The sequence below is a fragment of the Schistocerca gregaria genome, chromosome X (genome assembly GCF_023897955.1).
Source record: "Schistocerca gregaria isolate iqSchGreg1 chromosome X, iqSchGreg1.2, whole genome shotgun sequence".
Taxonomy (NCBI): domain Eukaryota; kingdom Metazoa; phylum Arthropoda; class Insecta; order Orthoptera; family Acrididae; genus Schistocerca; species Schistocerca gregaria.
Window position 1 is genome coordinate 148824007 of NC_064931.1, and position 19223 is coordinate 148843229.

The following is a 19223-nucleotide window of genomic DNA, read 5'->3' on the forward strand; positions in this document are numbered from 1 at the left end:
GGGGATGTTGAAGAGTAATAGTTAAGAAAAATAATAAAAGAAGCAGCAGTGAAGAAGAAAGGAAATATAAAACAAGCTGATTACATTGTTTTTGTTTCAGAGAAATATAATTTCACCTTTGGAGTTGTTGCTAAGTGCATTTCAGCTTAGTGTATGTACTGTTTCTTGAAATGGAGTTCAGATATGTAATTGATGTTGTGTAAGTGAATTCACACTCAGCAAACATATTACATTAAACAAGAAGAAAAAACTTCTGGTCATCAGAACTTAAGTGGATGAAATAATGTTTAACAGTAACATGAATAAGAAAAGACAAATTGTTTCAAGTGCAGTCTTCATCAGAAGGTGAAGACAAGTTTGATGAAAGAGATGATATTGTGAAAGGTAAAACCAAAAAGAGAGGTTAGAAAAACATGGGTAAAACCATAAGAGTAATGAGACATTGGCAACATCAGAGGTTAATAATACTCTGTGTAGTCTCAGTGATTACTCTGCACGATTCCCTCTAAGTATTTAGTATAGATTGTCTGTTCACAGTTTCCATTTTTTCTTGTCAGTCACATAGAGCATGGTGATGCAGGTTCTGTAGCTGGAATATCCCAAACCAATTAATTTAATTTTTTTTTCTTTATTCTATCCAAATGATTACCTACTGGTTGGTCCCCTCTGGTAGTTGCTTAATAACTGTGTTTTCCCAAATCTAAATTCAAGGGATGGTATTAAAGCTTTAAATTACTACCTCAAAAAATAAATAAATAAATAAACCTGGTAATGGTATTAGTTCTCCTCTAAGTCTGATGTTGGCTCTTAAAGAAACATTCCACATCAAAAAATCATTCTTCACCATTCTGGAAATGCCTGCCGCACAATTTTTTTTTTTTTTTTTTTCATTTTAGGAAAAAGAAAAGTCACTGGATTCCATGTCAGGAGAATATTTGGGGTGGGGCAGATATTTACTGGTAGCTCAAAATAGCAGCATTTGTGCAAAATGAGCTGGAGTGTTGTTGTGGAGAAAAATCACTCCCCTTGGACAGCTTCCCACAGTGATTCATTGTGGCTGCCGCCAATAATGTCATCAGGATATTTCAATAGTATGCATCTGTGACAATTTGCTCTTTCTGAGCATAATCTGTTAACACCACAGCATGCCAGTTCCAAAATCACTCTGCATCACGTTGGCTGCTGATGTTTGGAGCTTTGCCCTTCTCGACAGTGGTGAATACATGTTTCCATTGCTTTGATTTCTGTCTTTGTCTCTCTTATCATGATGCCCCCAGCACTTGTCCGTGGTGATTAGGCAGCTAAAGTAGTCGTCGGGATTGGCCTAATGTAGCTGCAACATTTTTGCTGCTGCTTCTGTTAAAGGGCATTTTTGAATGGATGTGAGCAGCCATGAAACCACCACATGGGTACCTTCATCATGTTCAAAATATTGTATGATATGTTGAAAATTGATCCTTGACAAATTTTTCACTTTTTTCTCCTAGCACCTCAGCTGTGAAACGCTTATCTTAGAGCACCAGGGCCTCCACTTCTTACATTATTCATCACTCAGCCTTGTTTGACAATACTGAACCCATCCGCACCACCTAACCCCTGTTTCATGCGTTGATGCGTCGTTGTGTACACTTCCACCAACTCGCTACAGATTGCTGCAGCATTATTTCCCCTCAGCTGCAGAAAATGATTTACCACACAGTACTGCAGTTTATCAGTGGGCTACACTAAATAGTTTTGGTTCCTCTAGCAACATTATATGCTACTGTGGCACAGTGGTTTCACAATGTACCAGGAATGCAGACATGTACCTGCAAACAAAGTATAAATTACATAACTTTATTTTCTTGAGATAATAAAAACCATATGACTATCCTTTGTACTTATTTTGCTCTAATTTTAATTTATGATGCTGATGATTGTAAGAATATTAATATTGCGTTATATTTAGGAAGTTCAGTAGCACTGACTGTGGAGCTCATTATCACAATTTTCCAGTTTTTACAGCAGTTGTTTCAATAATTGTTTCTTTTCTTACAATATACTCCTCAAATCACTGTGATGTGCTTTGTGATGGCAGCTTTGTTATATTCCTGATATGGAGACAACTTTTTCATGATCTACATTCTCATTTGTATTGTAGGCTGGGTGCCAGAATCATTTCTCGTGCCCATTCATTATAGGACGTTCGGTGACATAATCTCTAACACTGAATGTATTGTAGATACTGTAAACTGTGCAGATAATATTGAGAAGATTTTTGAGTATTTGACATAACTGTGCAAGCATTACTCACGTGTGAAGTCGGTCTTAAAATGCCTAGAACAATGAAAAAGTTTGTATTACATAAGAGATAAGCAAACAATATTAATACTTCATTACAGTAGAATCGCACTTGATCAGTGGGTGCTTCCATGAAGTGAAGGCAAAATGTAGCTGAAAAATGACTAATTTCAGGGGCAGCAATTATTTTTAACAGAATATTAATTTCCGCATCGGTGTTTGTTGGACATGCTTCTATGTGTAGATTTTTAATCATCTCACCCCACCCATCCATCCACCCACCCACCCACCTTGCACATAATCAACATTTATGAATTCACTGAGACACATTAAATGTTACATTCATTTAAACTGTTGGCTTTTTTCCGGAATGCTATTCTTGGTTTTATCTGTCAGAATTATTAATTTAGCCACACATGCACTCTTAAGCATTACTCATATCAGCAGTAGCCAAATGTAGACAAGATGAAACATTTGTCAAGGTTTCATTGATGGCAGATTGCTGTTGTGTTTTTAGTTGGATCAAGACCATTGGAAGCTGTCAGTTTTTCCACTGGAATTGAGGAGATACTGTACCAAGGTGGTCGTGACATACAGAACTCTGAGGAGGATTTTCTTTTACTGGATAACTCTGTATTCATGTCCCACAGTCCTGTTAAATAGTTTGTGGGAGTTTTTACCATGCCTACCCCTCAGCATTTGAGTGCCTTTGCATGAAAAGCAGCAAAGTCAGTAATCACACAGTCTCAGAAAATTGAAAAATAAGTTTTACCTGTATGGTTCTTGCACTAAAAATATAAATTTTGAGTATCACACAGATTCTGTCCAGAGATTAAATTACTCCCAAACCCAAATAAGATAACAGTGTATATACATAGTATTAAAATCAGCATAGACATTGTCATTTCAATGCAAAGTATGCAATATTAGTTGTGCACAGTACGCCACTTTCTTAGGCATCATCTAACACTTCCTTGATGAACACAGTGTTCTCATTGCTATATTCTGCAACTACTGACACCTATGCATGGTCATATATTCACTTCTAGATGCACATCACTTTGGTGTTAGATCCAAGTAAGTCCAAAACTTACCTGTGTCTTGTCCCAAAGCACAAGTCTATATTCTGACATCTTTTGGGCATGCATCCAGAACAGTGAAATTTCATCTTCTGATATTTTGGCTTTTAACAGTACAGTCATATTCAAGGTGAATAGGTAACGGAATTAAAACCAATTGATACAGTTTTATATTCCACAGCATATAACACAAGACTTCACCAGCTTTGCATTTGGTTAAAAACTCATGGCAAATAAAGTAGTTTTTAATTACATTATATTTCAGATGGTCTTGTTGAGAAAGTACACACAGTATGACAGGTTTAGAAAACTGTAAGCATGACTATTCTTTACCAAGCTGCTACCTTAGGCAGTGTGCAACAATTACCAAGAAAAACTAAATTTCAAATGTATCAACTCCGCCACTGTACCAAGCTAAACACTCATAAAAGGAAAGGATGAACTATGTGATATGATAGGTATTAATAACTATAACAGTGCAGTAGAGCCAGTTCAAAAAAACAAAACTGAAATATTGCATCATGTGTTTGTCACAAAATTTTCACTAGATATACTTTCCTAATAAAGGTAAAAAAGTTTGACATAGCAGTAATTGTATATACTTGTTGTACATAATATTGATACTGAAATTATGACTCAAAATTGTTACCATCAAGAAAGGAATCGACAGACCACGTGCAGCAAAGAAGTGTAGTTTCTATTTTATGTGCTGTCTGTTGGCTTTTGTCCCTGGATCTGTGGCCAGCAAGATCCTGATACAAAAGGCCAACAAGCAGGACACTAACAAGTGCCCGCAAAAACATCAAAAATGTTCTTTCTTAAATTTGTGTTATCTAGCATATGGATGTAATTTAATGAATGCATCCCTGTATACATTGTTTCTTAAACAATACCAGAGAAGGAAAGTTGCTGCTCACCATATGTAGTTTCGGCTCTCTGAGACTGCAGACGTGTGTGCAATTTGCGTTTGCTTGAGTGAGTGAGTGAGTGAGTGAGTGAGTGAGTGTGTGTGTGTACGTGTGTGTATGTATGTGTGTCTACTGCTGACAAAGGCCTTAATGGCTGAAAGCTATGAGTGTGTTAATCTTTTTATTGTGCCTATCAGGACTAAGCATCTCTGCTATATGGTCAGAAGCAACTTTCCTTCTCTGGTATTGTTACATTCCATCCTGGATTTTCCATTGTTTGTTTCTTAAAAACATAGTCAATATACTTACTGGCCACATCCTTTTGTGATCTGAATTCTGATGATTCTTTACGCCACATTTTTAGGTCAGCAACTTTGTCAGGAGGACCAGAAATATACGGTAGATCCGGACTTGACTATCTTTTCTCCGGAAGCGAAAATGCTGGAGATGACTTTACTTATGATGAAGTTGATCAGCCACCGCAGTCACAAAGTGACTGGCAGTTATTTGACAGAGTGCGTAGTCAAGATATACGCCTACTGAGAGCATTAAATGTTGGAACAATAGTGGATTTCATGGTTGAAAAGAAAAAAGTAAAATTTGGAGTAAAGTGAGTGTTTTCATTTTATATTTCTAAAGTTACATATTATACCAATCAACTGTTTATATGTCGGGTTATATCTACTATTTCTCTTACACACAATTCCTCAGGAGGTAGACTGAGTTTTCCTCTGATACAAGAGAATGAAATGTGAGGCGGACATTTTAGAGTTGTAGAAGGAAAAGTCAGAAATGTCCTATAGGGGGAAAAAAAAACTCGGAAATAGTGAGCAAGCAGAAAGCAGTGGATGATTAATTTACTTTCAGAGATTTATGTACCACTTCATTCATACTTTAAACATTTAAAAACAAGCAATGACTTTGAATGCTGCTATAACAGGCTATCTGCAGTTGAATTTGGTTTTGCACGTGGAATTGTGATAGATTATTCTCTACTGTAGTCTGATAATAAGAATCACTTAAGTAAATCTATGATACTTCCAATAGTCTTTTATTAGTGCCAATTATCATTCATTTATTTTGTGACCTGATGTTTGAATTTGTGGAATACTAGCAGTGAACAAAATTCTTTGAGAAAATCCAGGAATTTGTGAAACAAGAATTGTAAGCTATTTAAATTATTTGGTATGGATAGTTATTCTATTGTATCCTGTATCTAATTTCACTTTATCAGTGTGTGAGAAACATTTTCACTTATCCCTAATGGTGTATTTCAGGTTTCAGTTTGTGAGGCAATTATTTTATACAATGTAGCTTTCACAGCTCGTATATGGAATATTGCTGATATTTGATTAACAGGCGTAATTCTCTGCCTATTTCATCTTCCAGTGCTGCAGGTTTCCTCAAAGGCTTTCACTCTGAAAGCTGTTGCGAACTGAAGACAAGCTGAACAAGCCAAACTGTTTACATGTATGCATGCGATAGTTGATTCGTGACGTCATTCGATTGCTGCTTAATACCACGAAGTTGTGCCCACTAACACTAGGGCCCACAACTTGTCTAATTTCAATCCTCCTCCTTTTCTGTTGAAATTTTTTTTGTGCCATTGATTCTTTGTGACCTCTCTGTACATCCTTGCACAGTCATTAGATCTTGCTACAACCACAGTGTTGGAGAAATTAATTTGGTTGTTTCCTGGTCCTAGTGCATGATCTGCTATTGTTGATTTCTCTCTTTCCCAGGCAACAGTTGTCCTTGTGTTCCTTGAGGTGGACGTTAATGCTTCTCTTCGTAGTTTCTATGTATACTTGGCCACAAGTGTCTATAATTTTATCTTCTACTTAAAGAGTCGGGCATTGGTCTTTTGCAGTGTCCAACTGGTTGTGCACCTGCCTTGTTGGTTTAAACACTGTATAAATTCTGTTTTCTGAGTACTTTACTGATTGCAAACTCTGATAGTCTTTACAAGCAGAAGAAAAACTTTCCCTTTAATTGCTCCTTTTTCATTAGGAACTCTAGACTTTTTAGGATTTATCACCCTATTTATCTCTGTCAGAGTAACCATTTCTTGTGAAAGCCGTTCTTAAATAATAATTGAGCCCATCCTCCAAGTACTCTGGTCACAGATTCTTTTAGTCCCATCAGTAAATGTTCTGATCATTCATCTTTCATGCTTGTGATGGTGATTGGAATTTTTGTAATTTACGTGTGTGATTGAGCTTTCTGTAGACTTTATGCTCTGAAGTTCCATCAAATTTTCTAATTAACTGTACATGCAAAAATGAAATTTGACCATCTACCTCACTTTCCATGTTGAACTTTATATTAGAATTTATGTTATTCATAAAAATTATAAATTCAGGGAATTCTTTTTCTCCATAAGGCACGTCATCCACATACTGAAGCCAATATGAGTGTTTATTCTTAGACATCTGAAGGGTTGCTTCTTCAAATTTTCACGTATAAGAAGCCACAACAGGGCTGAGTGGGGTTCCTCATAGCCACACAATCTGTTTTCTCATAGGATTTGGTGTCCCATTGAAAGTAAGTTGATGTGATACAATGTTTAAAGAGATCTATCATATTCTTTTCGAAAATACGTTCCAGCTGTAACATCACCCAATTAAGAGGAACTGTAGGAAATAGCAATAAAACATCAAAACAGACCATACAGGACTTGGACTCAGCCTGAAGGATTTACATTTTTTTTAAAAATGGCCAGATTCTTTGCTATAAGTGCAAATTTTCCTTTAAGTGACTGTAGGAGAATGGCTAATGTTTGACTGGACAGACAGTGGAATGCCTCGCTAGTGAATCTTTGGTAAACCATACAGGGTGGTAATACTTCTGATGTGATGAGATCATGGTGCTATGCCCACAAATCAAATATCAGCAATTATTTTACATAATTTGCTATCTATTGATTGTGAATGAGTATGCCTTTACAAGAAAAATAAGCATTGAATCAGTGTGCTTCCATCTACATTCTACCAACATGGAGTTCGCCATTAGATTTTGCTGATCTTTGTTGCGAGTTTGATTCAGAATTTCTCTGTGGAGAAATGGAAACGATCATAATGGTTTGAGAGGATGTGAATCTCTCTTGTTCCCCTCTCATATGCAGTAATTTTCTTTTCTATACTTAAAATGTATCTGAGTTTTGCTTTGGATTCTTTTTGTCATCATGTCACACTAAGTTTTTTTTCTCATCTTCTGTCGTGTAAATAGAGTTACTTCTTTTAGAGAAAAACTTTCTTAGCCCTAAATGTCACTGTAGACAACACACCTGCAGCTTTGACACTAAAGATCTTTTAATGTGAATGCCTGTCCCTATTATCTGCTACAGTAGATGGCATTAAATCTTCCTTGGTATCAAGGTCTGTCTGAATATTTATGCAACTTCTGCAAAAAGTCTGAGGCTGCTATTGATATTGTCTCCAAGGTCATGAACATACAATATGAACAGCAAGGGTCCTGACACACTTCCCTGGGGCATCCCCGAGGTTACCTCTACATCTGATGATGATTCTCCATCCAAGATAACATGCTGCGTCCTCCCTAACAAAAAGTCTCAGTCTAATCACAAATTGCACTAGGTTACCCATATGATTGTACTTTTGACAAAAAAATGGTGTGGTACTGAGACACTTTTTGGAAATCAAGAAATATTGCATCTACCTGCCTACCTCGATTCAAAGCCTTCAGTAAGTCATGTGACAAAAGTGCAAGTTGGGTTTCACATGATTGATGTTTTTGGAATCCACACTGGTTGGCATGGAGATCATTCTGTTGTAAAAACCTCGGTATGATTGAGCTCAGAATATGTTCTGAGAACAAATCGATGTCAGGGATATTGGATGGTAGCTTTGTAGACCACTTCTACTACACATCTTGTAGGTGGGTGTGACATGTGCTTTTTTTCCAAGAATTGGGAATGATTTTTTTGATTGAGGGATGTATGATAGTTATAGTTAGAAGAGGGGCTAATTCGGCCACAAATTCAGTATAGAATCTGATATGGATTCCATTGGGCCCTGGAGCTTTGTTCAGTTTTAACTATTTCAGCTGTTTCTTAACACCAATGACACTAATACTTGTTTCACTCACCTTTTGAGTGGTACTAGGATTAAATTGGGGCAATTTTCCTAGGATTTCTTTAGTAAAGGAACATTTGAAAATGGAATTAAGCATTTCAGGTTTTTCTTCGCTACCCTCAATTTCAGTTCCTCTCTCATTTGCTAGCGACTGGACCATAAATTTTGATGCCACTAACAGCCTTTACATACAGCCAAAGTTTCCTTGTGTTTTTTTAAAAAAAATCTTTAGACAGTATTCTGTTACGTTAGTCATTGAAGGCATCACACATCGCTTTCTTGACAGCCAAACGCTTTTCGTTCAGCATCTCCCAATCTATATCTAGACTTTCTTTTACACTTTTTATGCAGTAATATCTGTTTCCTTAGAAGTTTCTTTACAGTGACTGTATACAATTTGGGAGGGGGGCGGGGTGCTCCCATTATGAACTGTTCTACTGTGTACATACCTGTCCAGTGCATGGTTAATTATAGTTCCTCATTGTGATATAACAGTACCTATTTTTTATCTAGTTTACTGAACATATGCATTTTTTGCTTGTTTTAGTTGTCCCTTGTACTTTGAGAATCATTGTTTCCCCAACCGCATCAAAGTCACTGATACCAGTTTCGATGTGGACATTGTCAAAGAGGTAAACTCTATTTGTTGCTGTTAGATACAGTTTATTTCAATGATGAGTGGTGTTCTGAACTATCTGTACTAGATAGTTTTCAGAGGAGACAGCCAGTATGTTTCACAGAATGTCTTATCACATTCACCGCTAACAATTTTCCCAATTGATCGTTGGATTATTAAAGTCTCCACTGATGATTGCAGTATGATTGGGGAACAAAGGTACAAGTGAGCTGAGGATTTTTCTAAAGGTTTCAGTTACACCAGGAGACAAATCTGATGGGTGATGGAATAATACAATTATCATTTTATGCCCACCCCTGATACTGAGTCTTACCCAAACAATCTCACATGCAACGTCAATTTCTGTCTCGGTGAATTTGAGTTTCTTGTCTCGTGTGACAAATACACCACATACATTTCCCCATTTGCCTATCCTTTCAATGTACACTTAAATTTTCCCCCAAAATCTCACTGCTGCCAATTTCAGGTTTGCATCAGCTTTCAGTTCCTAGTATTGTGTGAGCTTCACTGCTTTTCAGGATTGTATCAAACTCTGGTACTTTGTTGCAAAATCTTAATTGTGGGTGGGGGCATTTCTTTTGATATTACACTGATACTTCTGGGTTTCCTAGAGCTATTGCTAACTGGATTGCATAGTGTGTCGACTAATCTAAAAATCGCACACAGTCAGCTACCAGAGTAGCAGCCTCTGATGTGTAGTGCACACTTGACCCATCTAAGGGGACCCTACAATTCTCAAACCCATGGCACAGGTCCAGGAAGTCACAGACCTTTGGAGTGTCTGGTTCAGTCCTTCCACTCGACTCAGAACTAAAGGACCATGATCAGTTGTGGGGACAATGCTGCAAATTGTGAGCTTTGTTGAAACTCGTTGCACAAGGCTGATTTTCTCAATCTTCTGTGCCAGTTGCTAGAATGACCCAAGTACGACATCGGAACCCAGATAAGAGGCATTTGTTCCAACTTGCGCCACAATCTGCAGTTGACTGTACCCTGTTCCCTCAAAGGCTGCCAGAATACCTCCTCAACATGTCGAATGAGGCTCCTGGGCATACACACTGAGTGCACCTGCTGTCCTTCCCTCTCCCTTGGTGCCATTTTCCTAAGGGGTACCATCATTTGCTGTACGTTTGAACTGCCATCGATTAATAGACCCTATCCTTTTGTATTTGCCTCCTGACACCAGACAAAACAGGTTTCCCCAAAACAGATTAAATGAGTCACACTGGCTCAGTTTCAGTGAAAGACAGAACCTCAAAGTTGTTGGTTTAGGGATTGGTACAACAATCTGAGTCCTCCCTGGTCCCTATCCACCTTGTAGAGGACACGCATCTCTACCATTGAAACACCACTCACAGTCAAATGGACAAGTAACAACAGGTGCCATACTTTCTGCCAAGGAGACAGAATCCACAGGAGCGGACAGTATTGAGGTACCCGTGGTACCGTTACCACAGGTACACGACTCTCATGAGCTCGCAGCAGCTACCAGATGTTTGACAGTAGTCAGAGGATTTCCAACTGCTTACAAATGTTAACCAACTCATTCCGAGTTCAAGGATGACACACACAGTGGGGCTGCATTTTAACTGGTGTGATGTACTGCAGGATAGTGAACAGATAAATTTAAATTATGCTCTCTGATTAGATTTTAATCTGTTGAGCTAAAAGGTGGCTAATTTCCTATAAGAACTGAAGCAAATACACAAAACAAGATTTCTATTAAGGTAATAGAAAAACTTGTTGTAAAAATTATTAGTTTCCTAAAACTTTTTGAGGTTAATTATCGTTCTTAGCAAACTCAAAAACAGTGTTAATTTATGATAAATGTAGATAATATATAGGTCTACTCCTCTTTAAGGGAAAACTAGATGTAACACCATATGTTAGTTAGAATACCTACTACAGTAACTAAATCACAAATACCGATTTACTACAAATTAGATTTCGGGCAAAACAGTGGTAGCTTCCGAAATTTCTCAAAACTGCACATTTATTTGCACTGATGTACAATCCAATTCAGAGGTGATCTGTTCTTTGGATGCTACTGTGAACCACAAATGCTGATTTACTATGGAATAAGTTACGTATGCGAAACACTCATACCGGCAACTTACGAAAATATAATTTTGTGTGTGTCCAAAACTTCTCAAAATGACCTTTTTCTCATGTATTGAGACAATGAAATTAGATAACGATTGTTCTGAATGAGGATGGGCCTACTGTTCTTAAAAAATTTAAAAGAGCACAAATAAACTTAAGCCCACTATTGGCGATAACAGTAAGAGTTTATTGCGCCACTTGTGAATGTTTGAAATTTCACAGTAAATCACAGTACAAACAGAAGTGATGCGAACAGTAAAATATGTGGATCTAGAATTTCAAATTGGTACATGAGTCTTGTACAACTAGTCCCACACAGAGGGACGTGAGAACTGAATGGATTTTTCACTTAGCCATTTCCGTGCCAACTTCTATACTGGAATGCCAAAAAAGAATACTGCAGCATGAGTTTATCCCAGTCAAAATCGCTATATGCTGCAGCACCAACAAAGCACATCTTGTGACTGTTGCAGCTTCAATATCTCCCTTCAGTATGAACTGATGGGGATCCCTGCCAAAATTCCTCCAATTAAGTAAAGTTGACCATTCGGCTTTTGTACTACCAAACTGATGTGCTCGTTTTATTTCATATAGCTTTGCAGTGTTATGCCTCAATATTTAATCGGTGTGACTGTGTAAAGCAGCACACTATTAATTTTGTATTTGAACATTACAGAATTTACCTTAGTTCACAAAATTAGCACAATGCCTACTATACACACCTTACATGTTTTTTTAATATTAGCACTCAAAAATTGTTGAAAGTTTCCTAAGAATTTGTGAGTAGTGCTCGTCTGTTTGTGTGGGAGCTCGCCTGGCCTGGGTGCATGTTTGGCATGGATCAATGGCTGTGTGAATCACTCCTGGTTGCTTTTGACCTTGTCACTTGATTGGTCCCTATCATCTGCAATCCCTCATCTTGGATACCTCCTAATTTTTGCTACATGCACCACCTGTCTTAAAGACTCTCACAAATGCAGGTATTCCTCTTCTTGGTCAAGCAGCCACACTTGCACTTACTCTCGTGTGCATAGCTCTCAGGACTATCATTTTACATGCAAGTTCTGAACAGCCGTACATGACTAGTGCCTGAGAGGACAGACGTGTTTTTCACATGACTGTGCAAGATCCAGCAACTTTGAGTGAGGAAATCTTCTTGTTTGCAGCAAGACAAGTATCCATGTTGGCAATGTAAAGATGTCTGAAGCACCACAGGCAGACATCATGGCAACAATTGCTCAACAAGACTACACAAGACTGCATGTTTCGTATGCTATTCTGACCTACCTTGATGCAGAGAATGTTTGATTGTTGCCCTTATCAGCACCTCCTTCGTATCTTTCATCAATTGAAAACATCTTATTGTGGTCTGCTGAAAGACTGGTATGCGATCTCTCATGAGCCAGGCCGGTTAAACTGTGGCATAGTGTCAAAACACGATGGAATGACACATCTGTATCTGTCATTTAAGCTCATTTTGACTCAGCGCCCAGCTGAGATAGAGCTGATGTTGTTGCCAGAGGTGGCAGCACAATATGTGAAATTTTGCTTCCTGCAAACTCCAAATCACCTACAAATTTGAATTTCTATACTTCTTACTGTACTGTATAGGCACCAGAAAGTAAAACTTCATTATTTACTATCCTTCTTGGTGTTGCAATTCTAATAGACACCAGTCTAAATTGAACATACCGTACCAAAGTAGTTGCATAATTTATGCTGTACAACTATATTATTAATTTGTTATATAATGATTGCATACACAATGTTCTCAACTTTGTACTTGCATGTTGTACATACATTCTCTAGCATTAGATGTGTGTTGTTGTTGTTGTTGTTGTTGTGTATGTTGCGGTGTCCACTCGAAAATGGCATAATGCCAATATTAGCGAATAGAGGCAAAACAAATAATTCAGTTGTTTTGGTGGATATGTTGCATGTAAACAATTCTATATGACTGTGGCACTTAACATAAAGGGGTAAAATCATTTTAGCTCCACTTTGTATAAGGCATTCCGCATGGCTTTCTCCTGTGTTGTGAAGAGCATCAGGAATGCAGTGCATCTGACATCACTATATCAGTGCAACATATTTTACCAGAGAAGTTAGTTTCCTTCATTTGCCATTATTTTGTTTATGAAATTTATTCACAGTTTTGGTATCTTCTTGATATTGGGTAGGATGGTTTACCTATTGACAAATGAAAATTTGTGCCAGGCCGGGACTCAAACCTGGATTTCTTGTTAGTCATGAACTGTCACCTTAAGCACTTGTGCTGTCCAAGCGTGCTTCCAAGACTGACCCAAACTTCCATATGTCCTACTGTCTACATCTATGACATACGGAAGTTTGGATTGGTCATGGTTGTGTGCACAAATTTTCATGTTTCATCAATAGGTAGTATCTTCATACCTATGCAGCTATGTCAGAAAGATTGTGCAATTGTGAATAAATTTCATAAATTTAGTACAGTTGCTATATTGTCACCAATGTTGCTTCAGATATCAAAAATTGGTGAGGAATAAGTATTTGAGAAATCATTTAAAATCTTTTGAGTAGTGATTCAGAAGGGTATTCTGTGGAAATCCAGACCAGAATTGGTATTGGTTTGCCATTTGGTTGAGCATAATACTTCTTCTTCATCACCAAAACTGAGACATACTCAAAATACATAATTTTCTCCTCATTTTCACCATTGTTTATTACATAATTATTGGTGGAAACATCAGTGTCAATGATTGATTTGAGCCTTAAAGAACGATCGGATAGCCCAAGGGAGAAGGTTACTGCCCATGATAAGCTTGAAATCCAGATTTGAGTCCTGGTCTTGCACAAATTTTCAGTTGTTGCTACATATTCAGCAATTCTATGTTGAAAAGTTAAATTTTTAAGGCATGTAGGACAGATCCATGATATAGTGATCCCTATGATAGCTATGATTATTTTACAGACAAAAGATCTTGTAATGTCATGACTACCTGTGCCCTTCTGATGTTTTGCATTTCATCTAAAATGATGATAGCAGCATCAGTTGAAATCAATTTGCCTTAAAGTTCACACTTGTTATTCCTTATTACAACTTTCAGGTGCTGTATTTTCTAGAAAATGCCTAACAAATTCTTAATTTGTAATGTAGTGGAAGTAGCAACTACCGCAGTGGCACAATTTGCCCAACATATGTAATAGGTGGCAAGCTTTGCCCTTTGCTGGGCACTTTGTTTTTTTCTGATTTATTAAGGAATTTATTTTATTATGACTAGCTTGTCAAGAAGACTGCCATACATATGGGAATTTGTTTCTGGAAGAACATAAAATGCACTTAGAGTTGAAATACATTGGACTGAAAAGGATACATCTGATTTCATCTAGGAGACACTGAGTGCATGGGAATGTGAGCATCTGTGCACATGTTATGTGTGGGGGGTATGGGGGCAGAAGTGATGTTATAGTTTTTGTGCAGTGCAGATATTAATATGACAAGACAGAGGATAAAAGTTGGACCTAAGTTGCTTCGTGTATGAAGGAAGATTAGGGTTTAACATTCCAATGACAGTGATGTCATTAGACATGGCTTACAAACTTGGAGGAGAAGACTTGGAAAGGTCCAAGTTTGTAAATACAGTCAGAGGTTCTTTTAGCCATACCACCACTAGCATTGCATCCACCAACATTCATGAACTTTGTGTAAAGTGTTAATGGTTTGATTTTAAACATTGGACTGTAAATTTAACTTCCATCAACACTTGTGCTTGTATTGAATGTAGATTTAAAGGTGAAATAAATTATGACTATTGCTTCCACTTATTCCTCTTAGCTTTTATTTTCAAATTATCCCAGTGCAGTGAATAATGCTGTAATGATCAGTGAATAATGCTTATGGAAGACTAGAATGACAGTGTTAGTCAAGAGTTGTATAGTAACTTGTAAATATATTAACAATTCCCAAAAATCAGAATCTCATTCATAATCTCTTCTTTTGCCATATGGCTGTAATTGCCACATTCTAATAGGTTCATTGCACCGGTAGTTATCCACAACCTAAATAGTTGCAGAGTTGGTTACATTATAAAAGCAATATCTTAATAATTTGGTGCCATACTAAGAAGGAGCATTTCTGTTATAATAGTTGCTGAAGTTTTATTGTTTCTGCTGTTCTAGGCCTGATAGAATCCCCTTGTGGCCCCAATCTTGATGTGTGAAAACAGTGTGCCACATTGTTGTCCACCAAGTAGTATAATATGGTTGTCTTGCAAGATGTTGCATTTCCTTTACTTTCTCTAATTTGGCATCTTACTTGCATCAAATAGCACTGATAAACGTCAAACATTGCTGTCCACAGTTGCCACTAACGTGTTGTCAGCCTTTCCAACCAGTGTCATGTGGAGACTTTATACAGCAGCCTGGTATTTCTCACATGTTTTGAGCTTGCCATATAAGAAATTCTATTAACTTTCATTAGATTTCGTTAAAGTTAACTGGAATTAAATTTTGGTGGCTTTGAATCACCAGTGAAACATTTGAACTGCCTGATCCAGTAATCTGTTAAATCCTTTTGCTAATTCCTGTTGGCATGCTATAAATCCTATTTTCTCTCTGTTACACCAATATTTGGTGTAATTTCTTATTTATTGCTAAAGTTAGTTGAAACAAGGAAAACTTAAATTCCAAATAAATAGAAATGTAAAAACTGTTAAGATAATTATATAATTGACACAAATTGTTTGATCCTGGAGATAATCTAACACCTAGAGAAAAAATGTCAGTAATTTGGTATTGCTTTCTTAAATAATATTTGTTTAAGTCTAAAGGAAAAACATCCTTAGAAGCAACCATTTTCAGAAATGGAAATGTATTGTGTTATGAGGAATTTAATGTCATGTAATTTATGGCTATTACCTTCCTCTTTCTTTTTTTCTGTTGCATTGTTCATGTTTAATGCGTTCAGAGATTTGATTTTATTAATTGAAGAGAAGTTGCTGCCTATGCTTAGAAATGTGGTTTTACCCTTCCCCTCAGTTAATATTATTTTACTAATTCTTTCAGTGTCACATCATCAGAAAAAGTGGACAAAGAAAACAGATACTCAGATTTTACAATTATTTCACTGCCATATCCAGGATGTGAATTTTTTAAAGAATATAGAGATAATAATTATGTTGCTAAAGGACTAGTCTTTGACTGGAGCCAGGCTCATGTAGATGCGAGTATTGGTGTACCAGATGATCAAGTTTCATCACAACTCAAAGTAGAATGGAACAACTACAAGGTAAATGCTAAAGCATGGTGTTGCCATTGTTATACTTAAATTGCATTCATAAACCTATTCTTTGACTGTGCCTCTTGACTAGCATTTTGAATGACTTGGCCTTCTGTTAACACCTTTACCAGATTGTTGTGGTAGTGACTTTAGTTCTTTCTTCTTAGAGTTTGAGGGAGAAACCTCTGGGTATATATTATTATGAACATATTTCCTTTCTTCTTGTCCTGCTGGTTTTTTTTATTTTTTTTAATTTTTTTTTTTTTTTAATAGCAGGAGAGTTTGTTGAATATAGTCATTTTGTTGATTTTAAAAATCATTTGACAGTCACTTACTGTAATAATTTTCTGGAAATATTAACTAGGAGATAGATCAATAATGTGTCAGTATATAGTGTCATTGTTGTACAATTACCAGGCTCAAATTCTGGTGACTTGAAAATAACAGTTTAATTGTTGCTGTTTTGACATAATGCAAGAAAGTTCAGTTACTTCAGAAAATCTGATTAAATGAATTATTCTGAATCTTAATTTCATGACACTATCTTGTAAAAAAAAAAAAGTTTGTTATATGTATCATCGAATGCCATGTTTTAAAAATTGGCAAGATGTAAATGTAATTCATTTTTAGTAGTAGGTACCACAGTTTTCAGTCATTAACATTCTTGTTTAATGTTCTTATAGGAGTGGGACTTGGTACGACTTACTCAGAATTACCTGAAACTGCTGTTGCGCTACCTGCAGGATAACAACACAGGCCTACTGATCCACTGCATCAGTGGTTGGGATCGCACTCCTCTGTTTGTATCGCTTCTCCGTCTCTCACTTTGGGCTGATGGGGTCATCCATCAGTCTTTGAACCCATACCAAATATTGTATCTGACAATTGCTTATGACTGGATGCTGTTTGGGCACAACCTCGAAGACAGACTTAGTAAAGGAGAAGAAATCTTTTTCTTCTGCTTTCATTTCCTGAAACACATGCTTAGTGAAGAGTTCAGTGTTTTGTCATCTAAGCCTAAGATCAAGAACATTGTTATGCGCAATGACTCTGATCTTCATCTTGATGGTGTCTTGTTTGAAGCTGAGTGTCCAGTTAGTTGTCAGGGATCAAATATAAGTCTGAACAGTTCATGCAGTTCGCAAAGCAGCAAGAGTCAAGATAACCCACCTGTGTACTTCCATACACTTCCAGACAGCAGTGAAGATTCATCCAGTGGGTAAGCAAGTTCTACATCAAAAATTTATAAAATTTTATCATGCTGTGGTAATACATTAAACTATTTTGTTTTTATATCAGCACTAGAAGATTTATTTATTTATTTATTTATTTATTTATTTATTTATTTATTTATTTATTTTTAATTTTTTGCAACAAGGCTATCACACCTATGACAAATATTTACTGTTGAGCAGTAAAGATTTTGGAGTTTGTCAGCATACAAATGATGTGATCATTGGTGTGACATTCTTGGATACTGACTGAAATATCAGTGCACATCTCGTGAGCTTTATAATTCACAATCGCCATTGTATTACTTATCAGCAATATTTCTAATAAAACATTGTACATAGTCTTAAATTCTGCATCGAACATTAATTCAGTAGTAACTTGTGAGTCTTTGTGTTTGTTCAGCCTATAAATGTGTCAAGGGTGGAATATAAATAACGGGAGGAGTAAAGGTAACAACTCACTGTATACTTGAGGCTCAGAACTTTTGGTAACAAAAATTGAAGTCAGAAGTCTTGTCAGCAATCGCCAAATTGAGAAATCACTCAGCACCTGAACTAACTATACAGTAACTGTCTAATAGCTATGGAACAATGTGAAAAGCATTTATTTGTCACCTAATAAATGTGTTCACCATTATGTTACGTTATGCTACCAATGTTCCCTCACCACCTCAAATAAATGGCAATCGTGTCAGTCTCTGGCTTCACATACCACACAGTTTCTGTGATGCGTCTTACCACCTTTATACCTTTTACTTGGTCTAGTGTAAGTTATTAATCAAGCAGTTGAGACTGAAATGGCTTACTCTTGCATTGTTAGTTGGCAACATGAACTTGTTTTCCTACCTAACTCAGCCAGGCTGCCCCACGATAAATTGCCATTGTTGTAAATGATCATTGCATTTCATCTGTTCTACAATCTGCAGCATCTGAGATGGAGCTTTAAATCCTGCATAATTATTCTAAGTATGCACAATTGCTATAACAATATACAATCTTTGTTTTTTATGAAAACATCTTGATTGAACCAAATGGTTGCTTGTATTGGGCACAGTGTGGTTGTTTGGTTAATGGTCTCCTTGCAGTAGAATGAGCTTCTTTTTGCTCTTATGGGTATTGCAGAGATGACTGGAAATTGTACATGCTGTTACAGGTGAAACTACAGTTGAAATTCTTGATAAGGGGTTTTCTTTAACAGGATTCCACAACATGCAGCCAACATTGTGCATGACTTCGGTGTTCTGCAGTAATTAAATGGCAAGAAGTGTTTCACGTGGATTTATACATTGTGTAGTTCCTTTTACATAGTTCCTCTTATATCACAGTAGTTCTGGCACACAATTCAATATTTACTACATTTTTTAGAGAATCTTTATGCATTCTTACATAATTAGCTTGAACAAAATCAATTTTATTTTCAAAAATGTGGTATGTGGTCACGAGTATTTGTAAGTTGAAAGTTTGTCACTGCAATGGGTAGGGTGAACACTTTATTTAGAAGCGATCTCTTAAAAGAATAGGTCATTGTATCACTTACTTGGCCGAGAAATCCAGCATTGCCTAGATATTTACTTATAGCTGTGCCCAAGACTTTGTATTCATGGAATTTATTTCTGACTTACAGAACTTTGAT

At 36.7% G+C, this 19223-nt stretch overlaps 1 protein-coding gene across 1 annotated transcript in view; it reads left to right on the forward strand.

Moving 5' to 3' along the window:
- LOC126298153 (myotubularin-related protein 14) overlaps window positions 1–19223 on the forward strand; it is a 148499-nt gene that overhangs the window by 61409 nt on the left and 67867 nt on the right. Inside the window, exons 4-6 of the mRNA XM_049989463.1 lie at window positions 4632–4877; window positions 16145–16367; window positions 17042–17577. Coding sequence (XP_049845420.1) covers window positions 4632–4877; window positions 16145–16367; window positions 17042–17577 — 1005 coding nt within the window. The remainder of the gene's footprint in view (window positions 1–4631; window positions 4878–16144; window positions 16368–17041; window positions 17578–19223) is intronic.